A 22,699-nucleotide genomic window follows, 5' to 3' on the forward strand; every position below is an offset into this window, starting at 1 on the left:
AGCTGGGATTACAGATGGGTGCCACCATGACCAACTAATTATTTTTTTTCTTTTTGAGATGGAGTCTCGCTCTGTTGCCCAGGCTGGAGTGCAGTGGCGTGATCTCAGCTCACTGCAAGCTCCGCCTCCTGGGTTCAGGCGATTCTCCTGCCTCAGCCTCCTGAGTAGTTCCTGGGCACGCGCCACCATGCCTGGCTAATTTTTGTATTTTTAGTAGAGATGGGGTTTCACCATGTTGGCCAGGCTGGCCTCGAACTCCTAACCTCAGGGGATCTGCCCACCTCAGCCTTCCAAAGTGTTGGGATTACTGGAGTGAACCACCATGCCTGGCCAGGACGGGGATTTTTCGGTGTTGTCTAGGTTGGTCTTGAACTCCTGAGCTCCAGTGATCTGCCCACTTTTGCCTCCCAAAGTGCTGAAATTACACGTATGAGCCACTGTGCCTGGCCCTTTTGTGTTGTTTTTTTTTTTTTGTGGGTGATTCCTTTGGAATCTGGTGCTTCAGTTTTTTGAGTTTTTTGTTTTATTTTTTTAAGTCATAGGAGTTCAGATTCCCTTTCCATTTGGGATTTTAAAGTTCAAGGTGGGATCTTTGTAATATGTTGGCATGGGGTTTTAAAGTTAAAGAAGGAAAGACTTAGATTTCTATTTTTTGCACTCAACACACACATGAATGAATGAGACCCACAAAACTGCTGTTCCTGTCTTTCCTCGACCGTTCCATATGGTCTCTAAGAAGTATATACAGTTGACCCTTGAACAACCTGGGTTTGAACTGCGCAGATCTGCTTATACATGGATTTTAAAAAGTAAATATATTGGAATGATGAGTTAATGGGTGCAGGAAATCAACATGGCACATGGATACATATGTAACAAACCTGCACATTGTGCACATGTACCCTAAAACCTAAAGTATAATTAAAAAAAAAATATATATATATATATAGGAAAATTTTTTGGAGATTTGTGACAATTTGTAAAATCTTACAGATAAACTGTAGCCTAGAAATATCAAAAAAGTTAAAAAGCTATGTTATGAATGAATAAAATATATGTGGATACTAGTCTATTTTAACATTTGCTACCATAAAATGTATACAAATCTATTATAAAAAGTTAAAACTTTATCAAAACTTATGCACACAAATCGCACATGGCACCATTCACTGTTGAGAGAAATGTAAACAAATATGAAGTTGCAGTATTAAATCATAACTGCATAAAATTAACTATTACATACTGGATGTACTACTGTAATATTTTATAGCCAACTCCCTGTTACTATTGTGGTGAGCTCAAGTGTTGCAGGTATCCGCTTAAAATGCTGTGTGACTATAGTATCACCATGTGAGTGTTTATCTCTCCAGCTAATTGTGTATCACAGTAAAAATTGATCTCTCATGGTTCTTGTATAGTTTTCATTGTGTTTAGTGCAATACAGTAAACCTTGAATAATACTATGGGACCCACTAGTGCCACTAGTGTTGCTGGAAGTTCTCCTAAGAGGCAGAGAAAAGTTAGAACATGACAAGAAAAATTGCTCAGTTTGTACATAGTTTGAGGTCCACAGCTGCGGTTGTTCTCCATTTCAAGATAAGTGAATTCAGCATAAGGACTGTTGTAATAAAAGAAAAAAGGCTGGGTGCAGTGGCTCACACCTGTAATCCCAGCACTTTGGGAGGCCGAGGCAGGCGGATCACATGAGTTCGGGAGTTCGAGACCAGCCTGACCAACATGGAGAAACCCCATCTCTAACAAAAATACAAAATTAGCCATGTGTGGTGGCGCATGCCTATAATCCCAGCTACTCAGGAGGCTGAGGCAGGAGAATCAATTGAACCTGGGAGGCAGAGATTGTGGTGAGCCGAGATTGTGCCATTGCACCCCAGCCTGGGCAACAAGAGCAAAACTCTGTCTCAAAAAAAAAGAAAAGAAAAATTCATGAAGCCACTGTTGCAGCTTACATTTATTGTGAAATACTTTTTAATCTCATAGTGAAAATGCAGCTTTTATGTGGGTGCCAGATTGCTACTATAAGAAATGGATACCTTGGCCGGGTGCAGTGGCTCATGCTTGTAATCCCAGCACTTTGCGAGGCTAAGTCAGGAGGATCACTTGAGGGCAGGAGTTCAAGACCAGCCTGGGCAACATAGATCTACAAAAATATTTAAAAATTAGCTGGGCATGGTGGTGCCTGTCTGTGGTCCTGGCTACTCACGGGGCTGAAGTGATAGGATTGCTTGAGCCTGGGAGGTCAAGGCTGCAGTGAGCCATAGTTGCTCCACTGCACTCCAGCCTGGGTGACAGAGCAAGATCCTGTCTCAAAAAAGAAAAGAGAAGGCCGGGCACGGTGGCTCACGCCTGTAATCCCAGCACTTTGGGAGGCTGAGGCGGGCGGATCACGAGGTCAGGAGATCAAGACCATCCTGGCTAACACGGTGAAACCCTGTCTCTACTAAAAAAATAGAAAAAATTAGCCGGGCATGGTGGTGGGTATCTGTAGTCCCAGCTAGGGAGGCTGAGGCAGGAGAATGGCTTGAACCTGGGAGGCGGAGCTTGCAGTGAGCCAAGTTCGTGCCACTGCACTCCAGCCTGGGCGACAGAGCGAGACTCCGTCTCAAAAAAAAAAAAAAAAGCAAAGCATACCTATAGATAAATATGATTTAATAAAAAGTAAAGTCATTATATGACAACTTAAAGCAAGAGGAAAGTGAAGGAACTAGAGCTGGAGAAGTTAATGCCAGCAATGGATGGTTTGATAATTTTAGGACAGTTTGACTTGAAAAATGTCAAGATAACAGAAGACGTAGCTTCTACTGACCAAGAGGCAGCAGACAGGTTCCCAGACACCATGGGGAAAATCACTGAGGAGACAGGATATCTGCCTGAACAGGTTTTTAATGAAGATGAAAGTGCCCCATTCTGGGGAAAAGAAAATGCCACAAAGGATATTTATTAGTAAGGAAGAGAAGTAAGAACCAGAATTTAAGGCAGGAAGGGGTAGGCTGACTCTCTGGTTTTGTGCAAATGCAATTGGGTTAATAATTAGGACTACCTTTATCTATAAAGCTACAGTCTTTTGGTTGTACAGCAAGAAAGCATGCACAATGAGAACCTTTTTTTCTGGATTGGTTTCATTAGTGCTTTGTCTCTGAAGTGAGGAAGTACCTTGCCAGTAAGGGACTGCCTTTAAAGCTCTTTTGATATTGGTCAATGCCCCTGGCCACCCAGAACCCCATCGGTTCAACACTGAAGGTGTCAAAGTGGTCTACTTGCCCCCAGACGCAACGTCGCTGATTCAGCCTCTAGATCAGGTGGGTCATAAGGACCTTTAACACTCATTGCATTTGGTACTCTATGCAAAGGATTTTAAGTGCTGTGGAAGAAGACACCGACAGAACATCATGAATGTCTGGAAAGATTCCTCCATTGAAGATGCCATATAGTTGGCCGAGTGGAGTGGCTCACACCTATAATCCCAGCACTTTGAGAAGCCAAGGTGGGTGGATCACCTGACGTCAGGAGTTTGAGGCCAGCCTGGCCAACATGGCGAAACCCTGTCTCTACTAAAAATAGAAAAATTAGCCAGGCCTGGTGGCATGCTCCTATAATCCCAGTTACTCAGGAGGCTAAGGGAGGAGAATTGCTCAAACTTGGGAGGTGGAGGTTACAGTGAGCCAAGATTGCTTCATTGCACTCCAGCCTGGGTGACAGAGTGAGACTCCATCTCAAAAAAAAAAATGCCATAGTTACAGAAGTTATGGGCCAGGTGCAGTGGCTCATGCCTGTAATCCCAGCACTTTGGGAGGCCAAGGCGGGCAGATCACTTGAACCTGGAAGTTAGAGACCAGCCTGGGCAACGTGGTGAAACCACATTTCCACGAAAGATACAAAAATTAGCTGGGCATTTCATGCGTACCTGTAGTCCCAGGTACTCGGGAGGGTCAAGGCTGCAGTGAGCCGTGATCATGCCACTGCACTCCAGCCTGGGCAACAGAGTGAGACCCTGTCTCAAAAGAAAAGAAAAAGTTGTAAAAGCCATCAAGCCCAAAACAATAAATTCCTGCTGAAGAAAACTGTGTCCGGAAATTGTATGTGACTTCATAGTATCTGTGACAGAGCCAATCAAGGAAATCATGAAAGAGATATGGCAAAAAAGGTGAAGGGTGAAGGATTTCAAGATAGGGATCTTAGAGAAATTCAAGAACTCATAGATACCACATCAGAGGAATTAACTGAAGATGACTTGATGGAGGTGAGTTCTTCTGAGTCAGTGCCAGATGACGAGGAAGAAGACATAGAAGAAACAGTGCCAGAAAACATTGATGTCTGGCAATCTGGCAGAAGGGTTCAGGTTATTTGAGACTGCTTTTGAGTTATTTTAGACTTGGACCCTTCTATGATATGGGCACTAAAACCAAAGCAAATGGTAGAAGGAGAATTGCTACCATATAGAAACATTTTTAGAGAAATGAAAAAGCAAGCCAGAGTGTGGAGGCTCATACGTGTAATCCCAGCATTTGGGAGGCCAAGGCAGGAGGATCACTTGAGGCCAGGAGTTCAAGACCAGCCTGGGCTGGTAGCTTCAGCTATGCAGGAGGCTAGGGCAGGAGGATCACTTAAACCCAGTAGTTCGAGGATGCAGTGAGCTGTGATCACACCACTGCACTCTAGCCTGGGTGATAGAGTGAGACCCTGTTTCTAAAAATATAAAAAGCAAAAAAAGTCAGACAAATTATAACATTTCCGTAAATTTATACCACGTGTGCCTTCTTCTCCTGCCTCCCACCTTCTCTACCTCTTCTACCTCTGCCATCCCTGAGACACCCCCCTCTTCCTCTTCCTCTTCCTCCTCAGTCTATTTGGTTTGAAAACAATGAGGATGAAAACCTTTATGATGATCCACTTTATGATCACTTTATGATGATCCACTTCCATTTAATGAATAGTAAACATATTTTCTCTTATTTTTTAATAGTATTCCTTTTTCTAGCTTAAGTAAGAATACAGTATATAATACATATCACATACAAAATATATGTTAATCAACTGTTTATATTATTGGTAAGGTTTTCAGTCAACAGTAAGTTGTTAGTAAGTTTTGGGGGAGTCAAATGGATTTTTATATGTGGATTTTTTATTTTGGTGGGGTTGAGGAGGATGTTGGGCCATTGGGATTGGGTTCATGCCCCCCAACATTATTCAAGGGTCAGAGTACATATGTAAGTTGGTCATTCCTCACTTAAAGGTCATTAATAGGTTCTTGGAAACTGACTTTAAGAAAAAGGACGTATAACAAAACCAATTTTTTTTTTTTTTTGAGACGAAGTTTCGCTCTTATTGCCCAGGCTGGAGTGCAATGGTGCGATCTCAGTTTACCGCAACCTCTACCTCCTGGGTTCAAGCAATTCTCCTGCCTCAGCCTCCCGAGTAGCTGGGATTACAGGCATGTACCACCACGCTTGGCTAATTTTGTATTTTTAATAGAGACGGGATTTCTCCATGTTGGTCAGGCTGGAATAAAGACCAAACTTCTAAATAAAGACCAAAACAGTTCCAATATTAAACAGTGAAATATATGTAAACTATACACACATATAAGAAAGATTAATGAAAATAAGTTAGATAATCATTTACCCAAGTATTCTAGCTCAGGGTTACAAGTGGCCGGAGCCTATCCTGGCAGTTCATGATGCAAGGCAGAACAACCCTGGACAGAACACCATTCCATCGGGGTGCGTATACCCACACACCCACACTCAGACTGGCACAGCTTAGCATGCCATTTCACCTTACACGCACATCTCTGGGATATGGGAGGAAACCAGCATACCCAGATAAAACCTGTGCATATGTGCAAACTCCACACAGACAGTGGTCCTGGCTGGAAATCAATTTTTTTTTCTTATCAACGCTACAAGGAAACAAGCATGGTGGCTCACATTTGTAATCTCAGCACTTAGGGAGGCCGAGGCGAGTGGATCACTTGAGGTCAAGAGTTCGAGGCCAGCCTGACCAACGTGGTGAAACCCTGTCTCTACTAAAAATACAAAAATTAGCCAGGCAGGCCGGGTACAGTGGCTCACACTTGTAATCCCAGCACTTTGGGAGGCCGAGGCGGGCGGATCACGAGGTCAGGAGATCGAGACCACGGTGAAACCCCATCTCTACTAAAAATACAAAAAAAATTAGCCGGCCGCGGTGGCAGGCGCCTGTAGTCCCAGCTACTCGGAGAGGCTGAGGCAGGAGAATGGCGTGAACCCGGGAGGCAGAGCTTGCAGTGAGCCGAGATTGCGCCACTGCACTCCAGGCTGGGTGACAGAGCCAGACTTCGTCTCAAAAAAAAAAAAAAAATTAGCCAGGCATGGTGGCAGGTGCCTGTAATCCCAGCTACTCAGGAGTCTGAGGTGGTAGAATCACTTGAACCCAGCAAGTAGAGGTTGCAGTGAGCCAAGATCATGCCACTGCACTCCAGCTTGGGTGCCAGAGCAAGACTCTGTGTCAAAAAAAAAAAAAAAAGTTGTAAGGTAACAACACTGAACAAAATGTTATTCAAAGACCTACTTATATGTGTACACAGTTATACACTGTGTAGCAACATTTTGGTCAATGATAGACTACATAAATGACAGTTGTCCCATAAGATTATATTACTGTATTTTTACTGTACTTTTTCTATGTTTAAATATGTTTAGGTACATGAATACTTACCGTTGTTTTTAGAGTTGCCTCCAGTATTCAGCACAGTAACATGCTATACAGGTCTGTATCCTAGGAGCAGTAGGCTGTACCACATAGCCTAGGTGTGTAGTAGGCTACACCATCTAGGTTTGGATAAGTACACTCTAATGTTCGCCTAATGATGCATTTCTCTGAACATATTTCTGTCATTAAGTAATGCATGACTCTACCTATACTTAATATACATAATAAGTACTTATATAGAGAGAGAGGAAGTCTGTGATTTAAAGATTAATGTTCATTCTTGATGAAAAATTTTCTTTTTTTCTGATTTGAAATTATTAAAGGTTGAGTATCCCTAATCTGAAATCCAAAATGCTTAAAAATCTGAAACTTTTTGCACACTGACATGATGCTCAAAGGAAATGCTCATTGGAGCACTTTGGATTTCAGAGTTTTGGATTAGGAATGTTCAACTGGTAAGTATAATGTAAATATTCCAAAAATATGAAAAAATCCAAAATCTGAAATACTTCTGGTCTCAAACATTTCGGATAAGGAGTACTTAGCTTGTATTTACTTAACAAAAACCTTGTAAGACCTAATTTATGTCTTACAAAAGGCAACATCTTTTTACAGTTAACTGTGAGATAAGCAGGAACAGGTAGCTTCAGAGACCTTTCAGCCAGCTTGCCTCCAAACTGCCCTCCCAAAAGTGAGAATCATTGTTAAAATATTCAAACCAGCCTCTCATGTCTTCTAAAGTAAGTTTTAAAATTTTTACTTCTTAATTTTCCATGGCAGGAACCTTCAGCCTGTGGTGTCATCCCAAGTTTGAGGACCGCTGTCAATCTGTTGTAGAGTTTATTAAGAGAGCCATTATGCACTCCAAGAATGGAAAGTTTCTCTATTTCTTAAGATCCAGGGTTCCAGGTAAGGCTGTACTTCTGTTAATTATTTAACTTAAGTTGGGTATGATCCAGTTTAGCGTCAAAAAACACCATCCCCACAAAAGGCCACGGTTAAGCTTTTTTTCCCTGGCTGTTGTAGCCACCACTCCTCTTACAGAGTCCCATGGTTAACCCCCTGCCTTTGTACATTAATCTCTCAGCATACTGAGGAGGAATCTTTGCTTCTCTGACCACGTGAATGAGAAAACTGCTTCCACCTCTGATGTCCAGGCATCATGTGAACATTTGACATTTGGAGGTATCCCTGATCTAGGCATCTCAACATTTATAAGTGAAGCAGAAAGGTGAGAGCTCTGAGGTCCTACCCATAGGAACGGGGAAGGTAGGAGAATGTTTACCAGAAAGGCAGGGGCAAGTGTCAGTGGGGCTCAGTATGGCTAGGCGTGGTGGCTCATGCCTATAATCCCAGCACTTTGAGAGGCCGAGGTGGGAGGATTGCTTGAGCCCAGGAATTTGAGACCCCATCTCTTAAAAAAATAAAAAATTAGCAGGCATAGTGGTACATGCCTATAGTTCCAGCTAATTGGGAGGCTGAGGTGGGAGGATCACTTGAGCCCAAGAGGTTGAGGCTGCAGTGAGCCGTGATCGTGCCACTGCACTCTAGTCTGGGTGACAGAGCAAAACCCTGTCTCCCCCAAAAAAGAAAAACTAAAGGCCAAATCCAGTTCCACATTGCACTCTGTTAGGAAGTATCTGCTGTGGGTTTGCCCATGTTGTACTAAACTTGCTGCCGAATAGTAAATACTTTGTTTTGTATCTTGCCATCCCTACCATTGATGAATACAAGACCTCTCTCCATTTGGAGCACTGGGCAGTTGCTATCCTTGCTAGTGTGATTGTATAGTCTTCCTGCCCACTAAGTTAGGGTGGTGTCTGTATATACTGTGGAGGGCAAGAGGGGATTGTTTGGACCAATCTGCCTTTATAGCGTTGGGTAAGACAAAATGAGAAGACATTAATATGAGGAACTTGTAAGATACAAACAACTTAAGCCAGGCATGATGGCTCACACTGTAATAATCCCAGTACTTTGAGAGGCTGAGACAGGCAGATTGCTCAAGTCCAGGAGTTCAAGACCAGGCAACATGGTGAAATCATGTCTCTACAAAATACACAAAAATTAGCCGGGTGTGATGCCGGGCGTCTGTAGTCCCAGCTACTTGGGAGGCTGAGGTGGGAGGATCACTTGAGCCTGGGAAGCAGAGGCTGCAATAAGCCAAGATTATGCCACTGCACTCCAGCCTGGGTGACACAGCGAGACCCTGTCTTAAAAAAAAAAAAGGCAGGGGGTGGTGGCTCACACCTGTAATTCCAGCACTTTGGGAGGTTGAGGCGGGCAGATCACCTGAGGTCAGGAGTTGAAGACAGCCTGGCCAACATAGTGAAACCCCGTCTGTACTAAAAATACAAAAATTAGCCAGGTATGGTGGTAGGTGCCTGTAATCCCAGCTACTCAGGAGGCTAAGGCAGGAGAATTGCTTGAACCTGGGAAGCGGAGGTTGCAGTGAGCTGAGATTGCATCATTGCACTCCAGCCTGGGCGACAGAGCCAGACTCTTTCAAAAAAACAAAAACAACAAAAAAGAAACAACTTAAAATGAGAACTTCATGCTTTCCCATTGAATCAAATTAAGATTCTAGAACAGAATGCCTAGAAATTGCTCTAAACTGTAGGAGCTCAGGGGAGCCTCAGGCAGAAGACTAGGAACAGGATTGAGCCAGGTGACAGGAATGTTTCTTGTAATCTTGGTGATTTAAATAAGGTATAACAGGGTGTGAACTGTATTAATTCTCACTTCATTTAGTTTTGCCTCAGTGTTGTCAACACAGTTGGGTCTTGTGCAGTTGACTTGCTTAAAGGGAAAAGTTAGATTCCTTTCTTATAGGAGTTGACTCTGCTTAGCAGTTTTTAACGTTTATGGCTTTTTGGGGGGTTTTTATTTAACAAACATTTATTTTGTAACTTAATTATCAAAAATAAGCTACATTTCTGCCTTCAGAGAAGTCATAGTCTCAAAGAGGGGACGGGAAGGAAAACAAAGGTAAGAACACATGGTCAAGTCAGTATAAAGCATGTGGCGGTGACCAGCAAGAGTAGGGTAGTCAGCTCTGCCTGTGGGCAAGCCCGGGAAATCTCAAAGAAGATTCTGGACTCTGGAACATCACTCTATTTGTAGAATATTGAGAAACTTCGTGGAATATTGGACTCCTCAGGTACAGCTTATTTCATTCTACAAATGTACCCTGTCTGCAGATATTTTAACCAAGATTCTTAGCATTCTTTTAAGGGCTAGAGTGTGTAGTGTTTGCCACTGTTAATATTGAGTGCCTGTTAGATGCCAGGTACTTGGCCAGGTTCTTTATTTAAATATATTGACATTTTTACAACAACCTCAAAGTTAGGTAATATAGATCAATCTATTAACATAATATGGCCGGGTGCGGTGGCTCACGCCTGTAATCCCAGCACTTTGGGAGGCCAAGGTGGGCGGATTGCCTGAGCTCAGGAGTTCAAGACCACCCTGGGCAATTGGTGAAACCCCATCTCTACTAAAATACAAAAAATTAGCTGGGCATGGTGGCACGCACCTGTAGTCCTAGCTACTTAGGAGGCTGAGGCATGAGAATTGCTTGAGCCCTGGAATTGGAGATTGCAGTGAGCCAAGTCATACCACTGCACTCCAGAGACTCTGTCTCAAAAAAAAAAAAACAAAAACTAGAAAAACTAAACCCCTAACACCAGACAGCAGTGAGAGTGTGACTGATTTCACACAAAACCTCTGATCCTATTAGAGCCAGGCTAAAAGCAGACATACCCTTTTTAATTGAGAGAATCTTCATCTGTAAAGTTCATGAAGAAAAAAAAATCTTTAAAATACCATGCTTTGATCAGGCTTGGTGGCTCACATCTGTAATCCCAGCACTTTGGGAGGTAGAGGTGGAAGGATTGTTTGAGCCCAGGAGTTCTAGACTAGCCTGGATAATATAGAGAGACCTCATCTCTACAAAAACAAAACAAAACAAAGAAACCTAGCCACACTTGGTGGTGTGTGCCTTTGGTCCCAGCTGCTTGGGAGGCTGAGGTATGAGGATCTCTTAGGCCTGGTAGGTCAAGGCTGCAGTGAGCTGTGATTGCGCCACTGCACTCCAGCCTGAGTAATAGAGCGAGACCCTATCTCAAAAAAAAAAAAAAAAAAAAAAAAAAAAAAAAAAAAAAAAAAAAAATCACGCTTTGAATTGGACAGCTTATTTTTGTTTGTTTGTTTCAAGGTGGAGTCTCCCTCAGTCACCCAAGCTGGAGTGCAATGGCACGATCTCGGCTCACTGCAACCTCCTCTGCCTCCCAAGTTCAAACGATTCTCCTTCCTCAGCCTCCCAAGTAGCTGGGATTACAGGCGCCCGCCAGCACATCCAGCTAATTTTTGTATTTTTAGTAGAGATGGGGTTTCACCATGTTGACCAGGCTGCTGTTAAACTCTTGACCTTATGGTCCACCTGCCTCGACCTCCCAAAGTGCTGAGATTACAGGCGTGAGCCACTGTACCCGGCCGAATTGGACAGCTCTTTAAGGAAATTGGTTACTTCCTCTTTTGTAACCCTTGTTAAGTTTATAATTACTTGTTCAGTGACATGTCTTCCTTGTTTACCAGGGTTTCTCAGCTCAGCATTATTGACATTTTAGGCTGGACAGTTTTTTGTTGTTGGGTCTGTCCCATGTATTGGAGGAAGCCCTAGCTTTTCCCCACTAGATACCAGGAGCACTCACCCCCACCCCAAGCTGTGACAATCACATTATGTCTCCATATGTCCCTGGGGGCCAAAATCATCCCCAGTTGGGAACCATTGTTATATACCATAGGGGTTAAAAAGTACAGGTTCTGGATCCAGAGCACCGAGTGCTACCCCAGGTCCTGCCAGTTACTAGCTCTGTGATCTTAGGCATGAACTGAACCTCTTTTGCCTCAGTTTCCTCAACAGTAAAATGGGGATGATTATAGTACCTCACTTATAGGGTTGTTTTGAGAAATGCAAGAGTTAACTCATGTAAAATATTTAAGACAATGCCTGACACAGAGTAAGCACTCAACAGATGTTACTTTTCTCAGTGCTCTCTAAGATGTAGGTGCATAGGAAGTGTTTAAGGTGGTATCTCTGGTGTTCTCCTGGCCCTATAAAGGTGGTACTCAAGATATATGTGTTGAATGATACTCTGGGTGGCCCCTCAGATATCCTTGTGATATCCTTTGAGATGCCCTTTGTCGTTATTTTATCTTACCTATCTGATTGCCAGGTCATCCAGAGCAAGAACTGTCTTTCCTTAGCTCTATATTATTTTGAGATGAAGTCTCGCTTTGTTACGCCCAGGCTGGAGTGCAGTGGCGTAATCTCAGCTCACTGCAACCTCTGCCTCCTGGGTTCAAGCAATTCTCCTGAGTAGCTGGGATTACAGGCGCCCACCATCATGCCCAGCTAAATTTTTGTATTTTTTAGAGACAGGGTTTCACCATGTTGGTCAGACTGGTCTTGAACTCCTGGCCTCAGCCTCCCAAAGTGCTGGGATTACAGGGGTGATCCACCGTGCCCAGCCTGCTCTATATTATTTTGTATATTAGAACACTCAAACATTTGCTGATGAGATATTAGACATACTCAGAAGAGATTATTTCACTTACGCTTGTAAAAGAAGCCAGGAGGCCTTTCCTGGGGATTTGTGACCAGTGTCTCTGAGCATCTCCCCGGTAAGCGGATTGTCCATATTTTATAGGTACAGAGTCATGCCACTGATTGGGCTCTCCTCCTTGCTCTGGCTGCATGACCCCCTCTAACAACACTGTAAGACTCCCTTGAGTATATTTGCAAACTAGACTTATTCCTGGCTTATTACCTTCTTTATGTTTATTTGTTTGGTGTGCAGAATGGTATAATAAACCCTGTGTATCCATCACCCAGCCCCAGCAACCATCAGCCCATGGCCACTCCTGCCCTGTTTGTATACCTGTCCACTTCTTCATTACATATTAGTGTTTTGTGTTTAAATATACTTTTGTTTTGAGACAGGGTCTCACTCTGTCACTCAGGCTGGAGTACAGTAGTACAGTCATGCCTTGACCTCCCAGGCTCAAGTCCTGCCACCTCAGCCTCCCGAGTAACTAGGACTACAGGCATGGGCCACCATGCTCGGCTAATTTTTCAATTTTTTTGTTGAGACAAGGTGTTTCTGTGTTGTGCAGGCTGGTCATGAACTCCTGGGCTCAAGTGATCTTCCCTTCTTAGCCTCCCAAAGTGTTGAGATTACAGGCGTGAACCACCATGCCCAGCTTTTTTTTTTCTTTGAGATGGAGTCTCCCTCTGTCACTCAGGCTGGAGTGCAGTGGTGCAATCTCGGCTCACTGCCACCATCCACGTCCCAGGTTCAAGCGATTCTCCTGCCTCAGCCTCCTGAGTAGCTGGGATTACAGGCACACACCACCACACCCGGCTAATTTTTTTATTTTTAGTAGAGACAGGGTTTTACCATGTTGGTCAGGCTGATCTTGAACTCCTGACTTCGTGATCCACCCGCCTCAGCCTCCCAAAGTGCTGGGATTACAGGCGTGAGCCACTGCACCCAGCTCTTTTTTTTTTTTTTTAGACGGAGTTTTGCTCTTATTGTCCAGGCTAAAGTGCAGTGGTGCAATCTCAGCTCACTGCAACCTCTGCCTTCCGGTTTTGAGCAATTCTCCTGCCTCAGCCTCCCAAGTCGCTGGGATTGCAGGCACCCGCCACCACGCCCAGCTAATTTTTTTATATTTTTAGTAGAGACGGGGTTTCATCATGTTGGTCAGGTTGGTCTTGAACTGCTGACCTCGTGATCCACCCACCTCGGCCTCCCAAAGTACTGGGATTACAGGTGTGAGCCACCGTGCCCAGCAGCACTTCTTTTTTAATTTGTAGTTTTCTTCCTCCATTTCTTTCTTTTTCCCTTTTTTTCTTGCAATTTATATATTAAAAATATTGTTCTGTCTGGAGTTTACCTATTGCTTCTCCATGGCGTTGTTTAATATGTTCCTCTGTCCTTTGAATTTCCTGTAAAATGGTAATTGAATCCAAAGGCTTACCCAATTTGGATTCGTTGGGGAGGGGGAGCGGCATGACAGCACTACTTCATCTGAATTTCTTTTCTTTCTTTTTTTTTTTAATAAAATAGAAAACCACAAAAATCATATGCATGGTTTAATATTATTATAAGGTGAACACCACTCAGGCAAAGGAACCAAAACTTTTCCAGCCACTCCAGAAATCCTTCCATGTGCTCCATACTAATCTCTCCACCTGTCTTTATAATAATCACTTCCTTTCATTTTTCCATGAATGCTTTTATCACCCCTGTGTGTATCCCTGAGCACTATAGTTTGATATTGCTCATTTAAAAAAGAAGTCATGTCTTAAATCTCTTAATCTGTGGATTTTTCTTTCATTTCCTTACAATTTACTTATTGAATAATTGGGCTGTTTGACCTGGAAATTTTCCTTGGATTTTACTAATTACATACTGTTGTTGGAGTTTAGCATGTTGTCCTGTCTTCTGTATTTCTTACAAATTAGCAGGAGTCTGATTCAAACTCAGGCTTGGCTGAACATATAATAGTAGCTCATGCCTAAAATCCCAGCACTTTGGGAGGTGAGGCAGGAGGATCGCTTAAACCCAGGAGTTCAAGACCTGCCTGGGCAACATGGTAAGACCCTGTCTCTACCAAAAAAATAAATTAAAAACTAGCCGAGGCCAGGTGCAGTGGCTCAGGCCTGTAATCCCAGCACTTTGGGAGGCCGAGGCAGGTGGATCACCTGAGGTCAAGAGTTTGAGACCAGCCTGGCCAACATGGGGAAACCCTGTCTCTACTAAAAATATAAAAATTAGCCAGGCATGGTGGCCCAGACCTGTAATCCCAGCTACTTGGGAGGCTGAGGCAGGAGAATTGCTTGAACCCAGGAGGCAGAGGTTGCAATGAGCCAAGATAGCACCATTGCACTCCAGCCTGGGTGAAAGAGGGAGGCTGTGTCTCAAAAAAAAAAAAAAAAAAAAAAAATAGCCAGGTGGCTGAGGCAGGTAATTGCTTGAGTCTATGATGTCAAGGCCACAGTGAGCTGTGTTCATGACACTGCACTCCAGCCTGGGTGACAGAGTGAGACTGTATCTCAAAAACAAACAAACAAACTGAGGCTTGATCCTTTTAGCAAGATTATGTAGGTAGTATTTGGCATGCCCATAGGAAACACATGATGTCTGGTTGTGTCTCTTTTTGTGATCTTAGCAGCTGTTCATTGCGAGTTGCAAAATGATGATACTCTAATTTTATCACTTTTTATTTATTAGATGGAATAGTTTTATAGAGACATTTCTCCTCATCTATTATTTACCAAATTCATATAGAAAAAGCAGAATAAATGCTTGATTCTTTTTATTTATTTACTAATTTTCAAGATAATGAATTGGTTCCCTATCATCCTTTGAAGGTGACCATTTAAAAAATATAATTAATGGCTGGGCGCGGTGGCTCACGCCTGTAGTCCCAGCACTTTGGGAGGCCGAGCTGGATGGATCACGAGGTCAGGAGATCGAGACCATCCTGGCTAACACGGTGAAACCCCGTCTCTACTAAAAAATAGAAAAAATTAGCCGGGCGTGGTGGTGGGCGCCTATAGTCCCAGCTACTGGGGCGGCTGAGGCAGGAGAATGGCGTGAATCCGGGAGGTGGAGCTTGCAGTGAGCTATCGTGCCACTGCACTTCAGCCTGAGCGACAGAGCGAGACTCCATCTCAAAAAAAAAAAAGAAAAAAATATATATGATTAATTCAGCCAGGTGCAGTGACTCACGCCTGTAATCCCAGCAGTTTGGAAGGCCGAGGCAGTTGGATCACCTGAGGTCAGGAGTTAAACACCAGCCTGGCCAACATGGCGAAATCCCATCTCTACTAAAAATACAAATAAGCCGGGCGTGGTGGCAGGCACCTGTAATCCCAGCTACTTGGGAGGCTGGGGCAGGAGAATCACTGGAACCCAGGAAGTGGAGCTTGCAGTGAGCCAAGATCACCCCACTGCACTCCAGCCTGGGTGACAAAGACAGACTCTGTCTCAAAAAAAAAAAAAAAAAAAAAATATATATATATATATATATATATATGTGTATATATATATGCTATATATATATGTATATATATATATGCTATATATACTATATATTGCATATATAATATATACTATATACAATATATACTATATATTACATATGTAACATGTACTATATAATACACACCATATATTTTATATATACAATATATTGTATATATAATATTGAATATATAATGTATATATACTATATTGTATATATAATATGTATATAGTATATATATACTATATACATATTATATATTATATATACTATATACATATTATATATACTATACAGTATATATAAAATATATAGTATATATATAAAATATATATATTATATATATTATATATACTATATACATATTATATATATACTGTATAGTATATATATATAAAATTCATGGAATTAAACATACTTAATGGCTTTTTTTTTTGAGACAGAGTCTCGCCCTGTCACCCAGGCTAGAGTGCAGTGGCGCGATCTTGGCTCACTGCAACCTCCGACTCCCGGGTTCAAGCGATTCTCCTGCCTCAGCCTCCCATGTAGCTGGGATTACAGGCACGTGCCACCACGCCTGGCTAATTTTTTTGTATTTTTAGTAGAGACGGGGTTTCGCCATGTTGGCCAGGCTGATGTTTTAACTCCTGACCTCAGGTGATCCAACTGCCTTGGCCTCCCAAAGTGCTAGGATTATAGGCATAGGCGTGAACCACCGTGCCTGGCCCACTTAATGGCTTTTAATTCATTACAGTTATAATTATTGAAGCTCGTATTGTCTCACCTTTGACCAGCAGAAGACTCTTCATGTTGGGATATTTCTTTTTCCCTCTCTCCCTCCCTTCCTTCCTTGCTTTTATCTAACAGCTTTATTGACATATAATTCACATAACATGAAATTCACCCATTTAAAATGTGTGATTCAAGGCCAAGGAGGGTAGATTGCTTGAGCCTAGGGGTTCAAGTCCAGCCTGGGCAATGGCATGAAACCTCATCTTGATTAAAAAAAAAAAAATACAAAAATTAGCTAGGAGCGATGGTGAGCACCTGTAGTCCCAGCTACTCAGGAGGCTGAGGCAGGAGAATTGCTTGAACCCAGGAGGCAGAGGTTGCAGTGAGCTGAGATCACGCCACTGTACTTCATCCTGGGTGACAGAACAAGACTGTGTCTCAAGAAAAAATACTGTGCAATTCAGTGGTTTTTAGTATATTCACAGAGTTGTACAACAATCACCACAATCAATTTTAGAATGTTTTCATCGCACCAAAATGAAAACCTCAGGATATTAGCAGTTGCTCCATGTTCCCTCTACCTCCTGGCCCCTACCAACCACTAATCTGTTTTCTATTTCTATGGATTTGACTATTTGGTACATTTCACATAAATGGAATCATACAATATTTTTATGTCTTATTTCTTTTACTTAGCATAGTGTTTTCAAAGTTCACCAGTGTTGCAGCATCTGTCAGCACTGCATTCCTTTTTTTGACTGAATAATATTCCACTCTGGATGTACCACATTTTGTTTCTCCATTCTTTAGGTTGTTTCCAGTTTTTGGCTATTATGAAATAAATAATGCTTCTTTGAACATTCATGTACAGCTGTTTATGTGAATATGTTTTCAATTCTCTTGGCTGTATTCCTGGCGTGAAATTGCTGAGTCATATGGTAATCCCATGTTTAACCCCATGCCAGACTCCCAAAACAATTGCACCCAAGACTTTGCTATTGTCCATCTTTTTGAATATAGCCATCCTAGTGAGTATGAAGTGGTGTCTCATTGTGGTTTTGATTTGCATTTCCCTAATGACTAATGATGTTAACATCTTTTCATCTGCTTATTGGCTATTGTATCTCTATTCACAACCTTTGCTCATTTTGTAATTGAGCTATTTGTCTTCTTATTGAGTTATGAGTTCTTTACAGGCTGAGCATGGTGTTTATAAGCCCAGTACTTAGGGAGGCCAGGGTAGGAGGATTGCTTGAGCCCAGGAGCTCAGGACCTGCCTGGGCAATACAGGGAGACACTGTCTCTACAAAAAATTTAAAAATTAGCCCAGTGTGGTGGTGCATGCCTGTAGTCCTAGCTACTTGGAAGACAGATGGGAGGATTGCTTGAGCCCAGGAGGTAGAGGTTGCAGTGAACCGAGATCACACCACTGCACTCCAGCTTTTATTTTATCTCAAAAAATAAAGTTCTTCATATATTCTGGATACAAGTCCCTTGTCAGATATAATTTACAAATATTTTCTCCCATTCTGTGGGTTGTCTTTTTACTTTCTTGATGGTATTCTTTGAAGCATGAAGGATTTTGATGAGTTCCTATTCCTACCTTTTTTTTTTTTTTTTTTTTTTTTTGCTTGTTATATTTAGACAAGTTTGCCTAACCAAAGGTGATAGAGCTTAATGCCTATATTTTCTTCTAGGAGACTTCAACTTTTAGCTTTTACATTAGGTCTACTATCCATTTTGAGTTAATTTTTGTTTTTTAATTTTTTTGTTTGGTGTATATATATATATATAGAGAGAGAGAGAGAGAAAGACAGAGTCTCTCTCTGTCACCCAGGCTGGAGTGCAGTGGCACGATCTTGGCTCACCGCAACCTCTGCCTCCTGGCCTCAAATAATCCTCCCACCTCAGCCTCTCAAAGTGCTGGGATTACAGGTGTGAGCCACCACTGTACCCAGCCTTGAATTTTTGTGTATGGCATGAGAAAGGAGTCCAACTTTATTCTTTTTCATGTGAATATTCAGTTGTTCTAGCACCATTTGTTGAAAAGATACTCTTTCCCCATTGAATTGTCTTGGCATCCTTGTTGAAATCAGTTGATTGTAACTGTGAAGGTTAATTTCCGGACTCAGTTCTATTCCGTTGAGTTGTGTGTCCATCCTTATGCCATTACTGTCTTGATTCCTATAGTTTTGTAGTACGTTTTGAGATGAAAAAGTGTGAGTCTTCAACTTTGTTGTTTTTCAAGCTGGTTTTGACTATTTTGGGTCTCTTGCATTTCCATATGAATTTTAGGATCAGATTGTCAATTTCTGCAAAAAAGCCTACTGAGATTTTAATACCCTGGTGTTGACAAGAGTGTGGAGTTGAGTCTGTACATCAATTTGGGGAGTATTGGCATGTCAACAATATTAAGTCTTCTGATCCATGGACATAGGCTGTCTTTCTGCTTATTTAGGTCTTTTTAAAAACTCTGAACAATGTTTTATATTTTTCTTTTGTTTGTTTTCCTTCCTTCCTTCCTTCTCTTTCTGTCTTTCTTTTTTTTGTGTGTGTGTCCCACTGTCACCCAGTCTGGAGTGCAGTGGTGCCATCATGGCTCACTAACTACAACCTCCACCTCCCTGGCCCAATGTGTCCTCCACTTCAGCCTCCTGTGTAGCTGGGACTATAGGCACACACAACCATGCCCAGCTGATCTTTATATTTTTAGTAGAGATAGGGTCTCACCACATTGCCCCGGCTGGTCTCTAACCCTTTGGCTCAAGCCATCCACCTTGCCTCAGCCTCCCAAAGTGCTGAGATTATAGGTATGAGCCACTGTGCCTGGCCCGTATTTTTTCATAATATAAGTTTTGTATTTCTTTTGTTAAATTTATTTTTTAGTATTTGTTTTTGATCCTATTGTAAATTGAATTGCTTTCTTAATTTTAATTATTTTTGGATTATTTATAGCTAGAGTATAGAAATTTAATTGCTTTTTGCATATTCCTCTTATATCTTGTAACCTTGCATAACTCATTTATTAGTTCTAATATGTATTTCTTTTTAAATTATGAAATAACATGTATGTTGTAAAAAGGTCAAATAGTGCCCAAGGGAATATAAGGAAAAGTGAATCTTCTGCCCTCTCACCCCTGCTCCCACTAAACTAAACTATTGTTTAGTTTTTCTTAAGCTGTTTCAAGCTGAAGAAAGGAGTGGGATATTAAAAAACAGTACTTCACTGTTAGCTGAATATCTTTTTTTTTTAGACAGGGTCTTACTCCATCACTCAGGCTGGAGTGCAGTGGTAAATCATAGCTCACCGCAGCCTCAGCCTCCTGGGCTTAAGCAGTCCTCCCACTTAAGCCTCCTGAGTAGCTGGGACCACTGTTGTGCACCACAATGCCTGGCTAATTTTTTTAATTTTAATTTTTGTAAAGGTAAGGTCTCCCTATGTTGCCCAGGCCAATCTTGAACTCCTGGGCTCAAGCAATCCTCCCACCTCAGCCTCCCAGGGTGCTGGGATTACAGGCGTGAGCCACCACACTGGGCCTTCTTTTACTTTTGACCTTGTGCTTGTTTTTTTCTTCTTGGAGGATTACATACACGTCAACTAGACTCCCTAGTTTATTCTCTTTTTACTTACACTGTTAAGAAAATGAGACCTGGAATGTGAAACAGATGTGATTCCTGATCTGATTCTGTCTTCAGGGGTCAGAAAAACCTTTGGTGTGGCAGAAAGACATGGGTGTTTGGATGTTTATACCTGGAAGAGATTTCTTACCCCTAACATGATCTCTCTTGGGAGAAACGAAAAATAGTGAATGGCTAGAAACTAGGTTTGTGCCCAGGACCTCTGGCATGAGGACTGGAAGAAAGTTACTGACAATTAATGTTTGACTTCACCCTTACTCTTTTAGCCCCATTTGGGTCTTATCCTGGATTCTTTACATTTTTAACTGCTTCTGTTAGCATGCTCTAAATGTGAGAGTTCTAATTGTTTGTTGCGTTTGTGGGCAAACAGTAAATGGTCAGATTAACACCAGAGAATATCAGAAAATTAACAGGTTTCAAATTGCTATTTGTAAACCTAAAGGCTAAAAGTAATACAATTAAATAGGCAAGTATAAGTGGTCATTAAAATTCAAGTAGGCAAACAATCAGTTAATTGTATGTTGCATATTATCCCGACCTGTTTAAGCACAGTGTTATCTTTGGGAATAAATTATTAGATGTATAAATTACTTTTATCTCTGAAACATCATGTTGAGTTTACCAGTATTACAGCCAACCCCCCAAAGCTTTCTGTTTGCCATAGTTTAATTTACTAAAGAATATATAAATACCAGTGAGGGACAGGGCAAATTCAAAGAGGTATTTGAACCCAAAATTATTTCTGAAAACCACTTGAGTTAAATATATTCAAGTGAGAAATTCACGTGTGAGTTCTTTTTCTTTTCTTTTAATGGAGAGGACCAACCATGTGGGTGGAGGAGAGAAGTAGGGCTTCAAAATACAAGACTTAGTTTTGAAGGGGTGGAGTGCCAGGGAGGGGACTAGGAGAGGCTGGTCATGAACCAGAGTGCTGTGACTGTCCTGGACAACCTCCTTGTTAGATGGGCAGAGGTGCAGGCACTCCAGAGACCCTCCTGGAGAACCCTGCTGAGAGGTTCCTCAGCTATGGCAGAGCCACCGATAATTCTTCCGTAGGGCAGGTGTTCAAGGCACGCCGGCTTTATTGGCTCCATGCTACAGCAAGTTCTGTAAGCTCAGTGGGCCTCAGTTTCTTTATATGTGAAATGGGGATGGTGGTGTTTGCCTCAAAGTATAGTTTTAAAGACTAAATAAGTTATCATTATTATTATTATTATTTTTAGAGACAGGGTCATGCTTTGTCACCTAGGCTGGAGTGCAGCGGCACGATCTTGGCTCACTGTAGCCTCAAGTTCCTGGCCTCAAGTGATCTTTCCTCCTTGGTCTCCCAGAGTACTAGGATTATAGGCGTGTGCCACTGCACCCAGCCTGAGTTAAATGTTTTTAAGATGACCTTAACTTGTTCAGTATAAAATAATGTATTTTGATTTTTTTTTTTCCCCTGGAAAGTCTGTTGTCAGTGATCATGAAAAGGCTTTGGGATGCAGTGCACATGCTTTCATTTGTTTTGTTTTCATGCCTTCAAACAAAATTTTAAAACTATCTGGGCCGGGCACGGTGGCTCACGCCTATAATCCCAGCACTTTGGGAGGCTGAGGCAGGTGGATCACCTGAGGTCAGGAGTTCGAAACCAGCCTAGCCAACATGGTGAAACCCCGTCTCTACTAAAAATACAAATATTAGCTGGATGTGGTGGCAGGCGCCTGTAATTCCAGCTACTCGGGAGGCTAAGGCAGGAGAATCACTTGAGCCTAGGAGTTGGAGCTTGCAGTGAGTTGAAATCGCGCCACTGCACTCCAGCCTGGGCGACAAGAGCAAGACTCTGTCTTAAAAAAACAAACACTTTGGGAGGCTGAGGTGGGCAGATCACAAAGTCAGGAGATCGAGACCATCCTGGCTAACACAGTGAAACCCCGTCTCTACTAAAAATAAAAAAATTAGCCCGGCATGGTGGTGGGTGCCTGTAGTCCCAGGTACTCGGGAGGCTGAGGCAGGAGAATGACATGAACCCGGGAGGCAGAGCTTGTGGTGAGACGAGATCATGCCACTGCACTCCAGCCTGGGCGACAGAGCAAGACTCCACCTCAAAAAACAAACAAACAAAAAACTATTTGAACTTAAACCCCAATAATAGTAAATATTTTATTTTCCAATCAGTTGTGTCTATAGAATGTCTTTTGATATGACAATGGCTGAGAATTCTTTGACAGGTTTTGCAACTCAGATTTTCTCAAAGAATCTTGTTTAACTTCCATAGCCCCTTTGTTTATTGAAAGCAAAATATTCTTAGTTCCCTTGAACCCCAGTGTTCCTGCCATTCTGGATGTCTCCATGCCTGTGGCGTGGGGCCCTTTTTGGGGTGGGATTCCCCAGCACAGAGCCTGCTAATACATAAGGGTATGGTACTCCCATTGAGTCTATTTGGCATCAATCAGCAGGCAGGTTTTCACTGAGTAGTAGTAATCCTAGCTTGCCCAAGCTATTGTTGTTCTTTTAAAGCATCATCTTTTTTTGGTCTCCTGGC

General features: G+C 42.2%; 1 protein-coding gene across 5 annotated transcripts in view; it reads left to right on the forward strand.

Moving 5' to 3' along the window:
• Positions 1-22,699, forward strand: part of SOCS7 (suppressor of cytokine signaling 7) — a 54,110-nt gene that overhangs the window by 19,883 nt on the left and 11,528 nt on the right. For all 5 annotated transcript variants that reach the window (XR_010118111.1, XR_008653063.2, XM_055256202.2 and 2 more), the window contains one exon: positions 7,489-7,617. Coding sequence is in view for 3 of the 5 variants with exons in the window: in XM_055256202.2 (XP_055112177.1) it covers positions 7,489-7,617 (129 nt within the window). In the remaining 2 variants the exon portion in view is untranslated. The remainder of the gene's footprint in view (positions 1-7,488; positions 7,618-22,699) is intronic.

Source organism: Symphalangus syndactylus, chromosome 20, assembly GCF_028878055.3.
Source record: "Symphalangus syndactylus isolate Jambi chromosome 20, NHGRI_mSymSyn1-v2.1_pri, whole genome shotgun sequence".
Lineage (NCBI taxonomy): Eukaryota > Metazoa > Chordata > Mammalia > Primates > Hylobatidae > Symphalangus > Symphalangus syndactylus.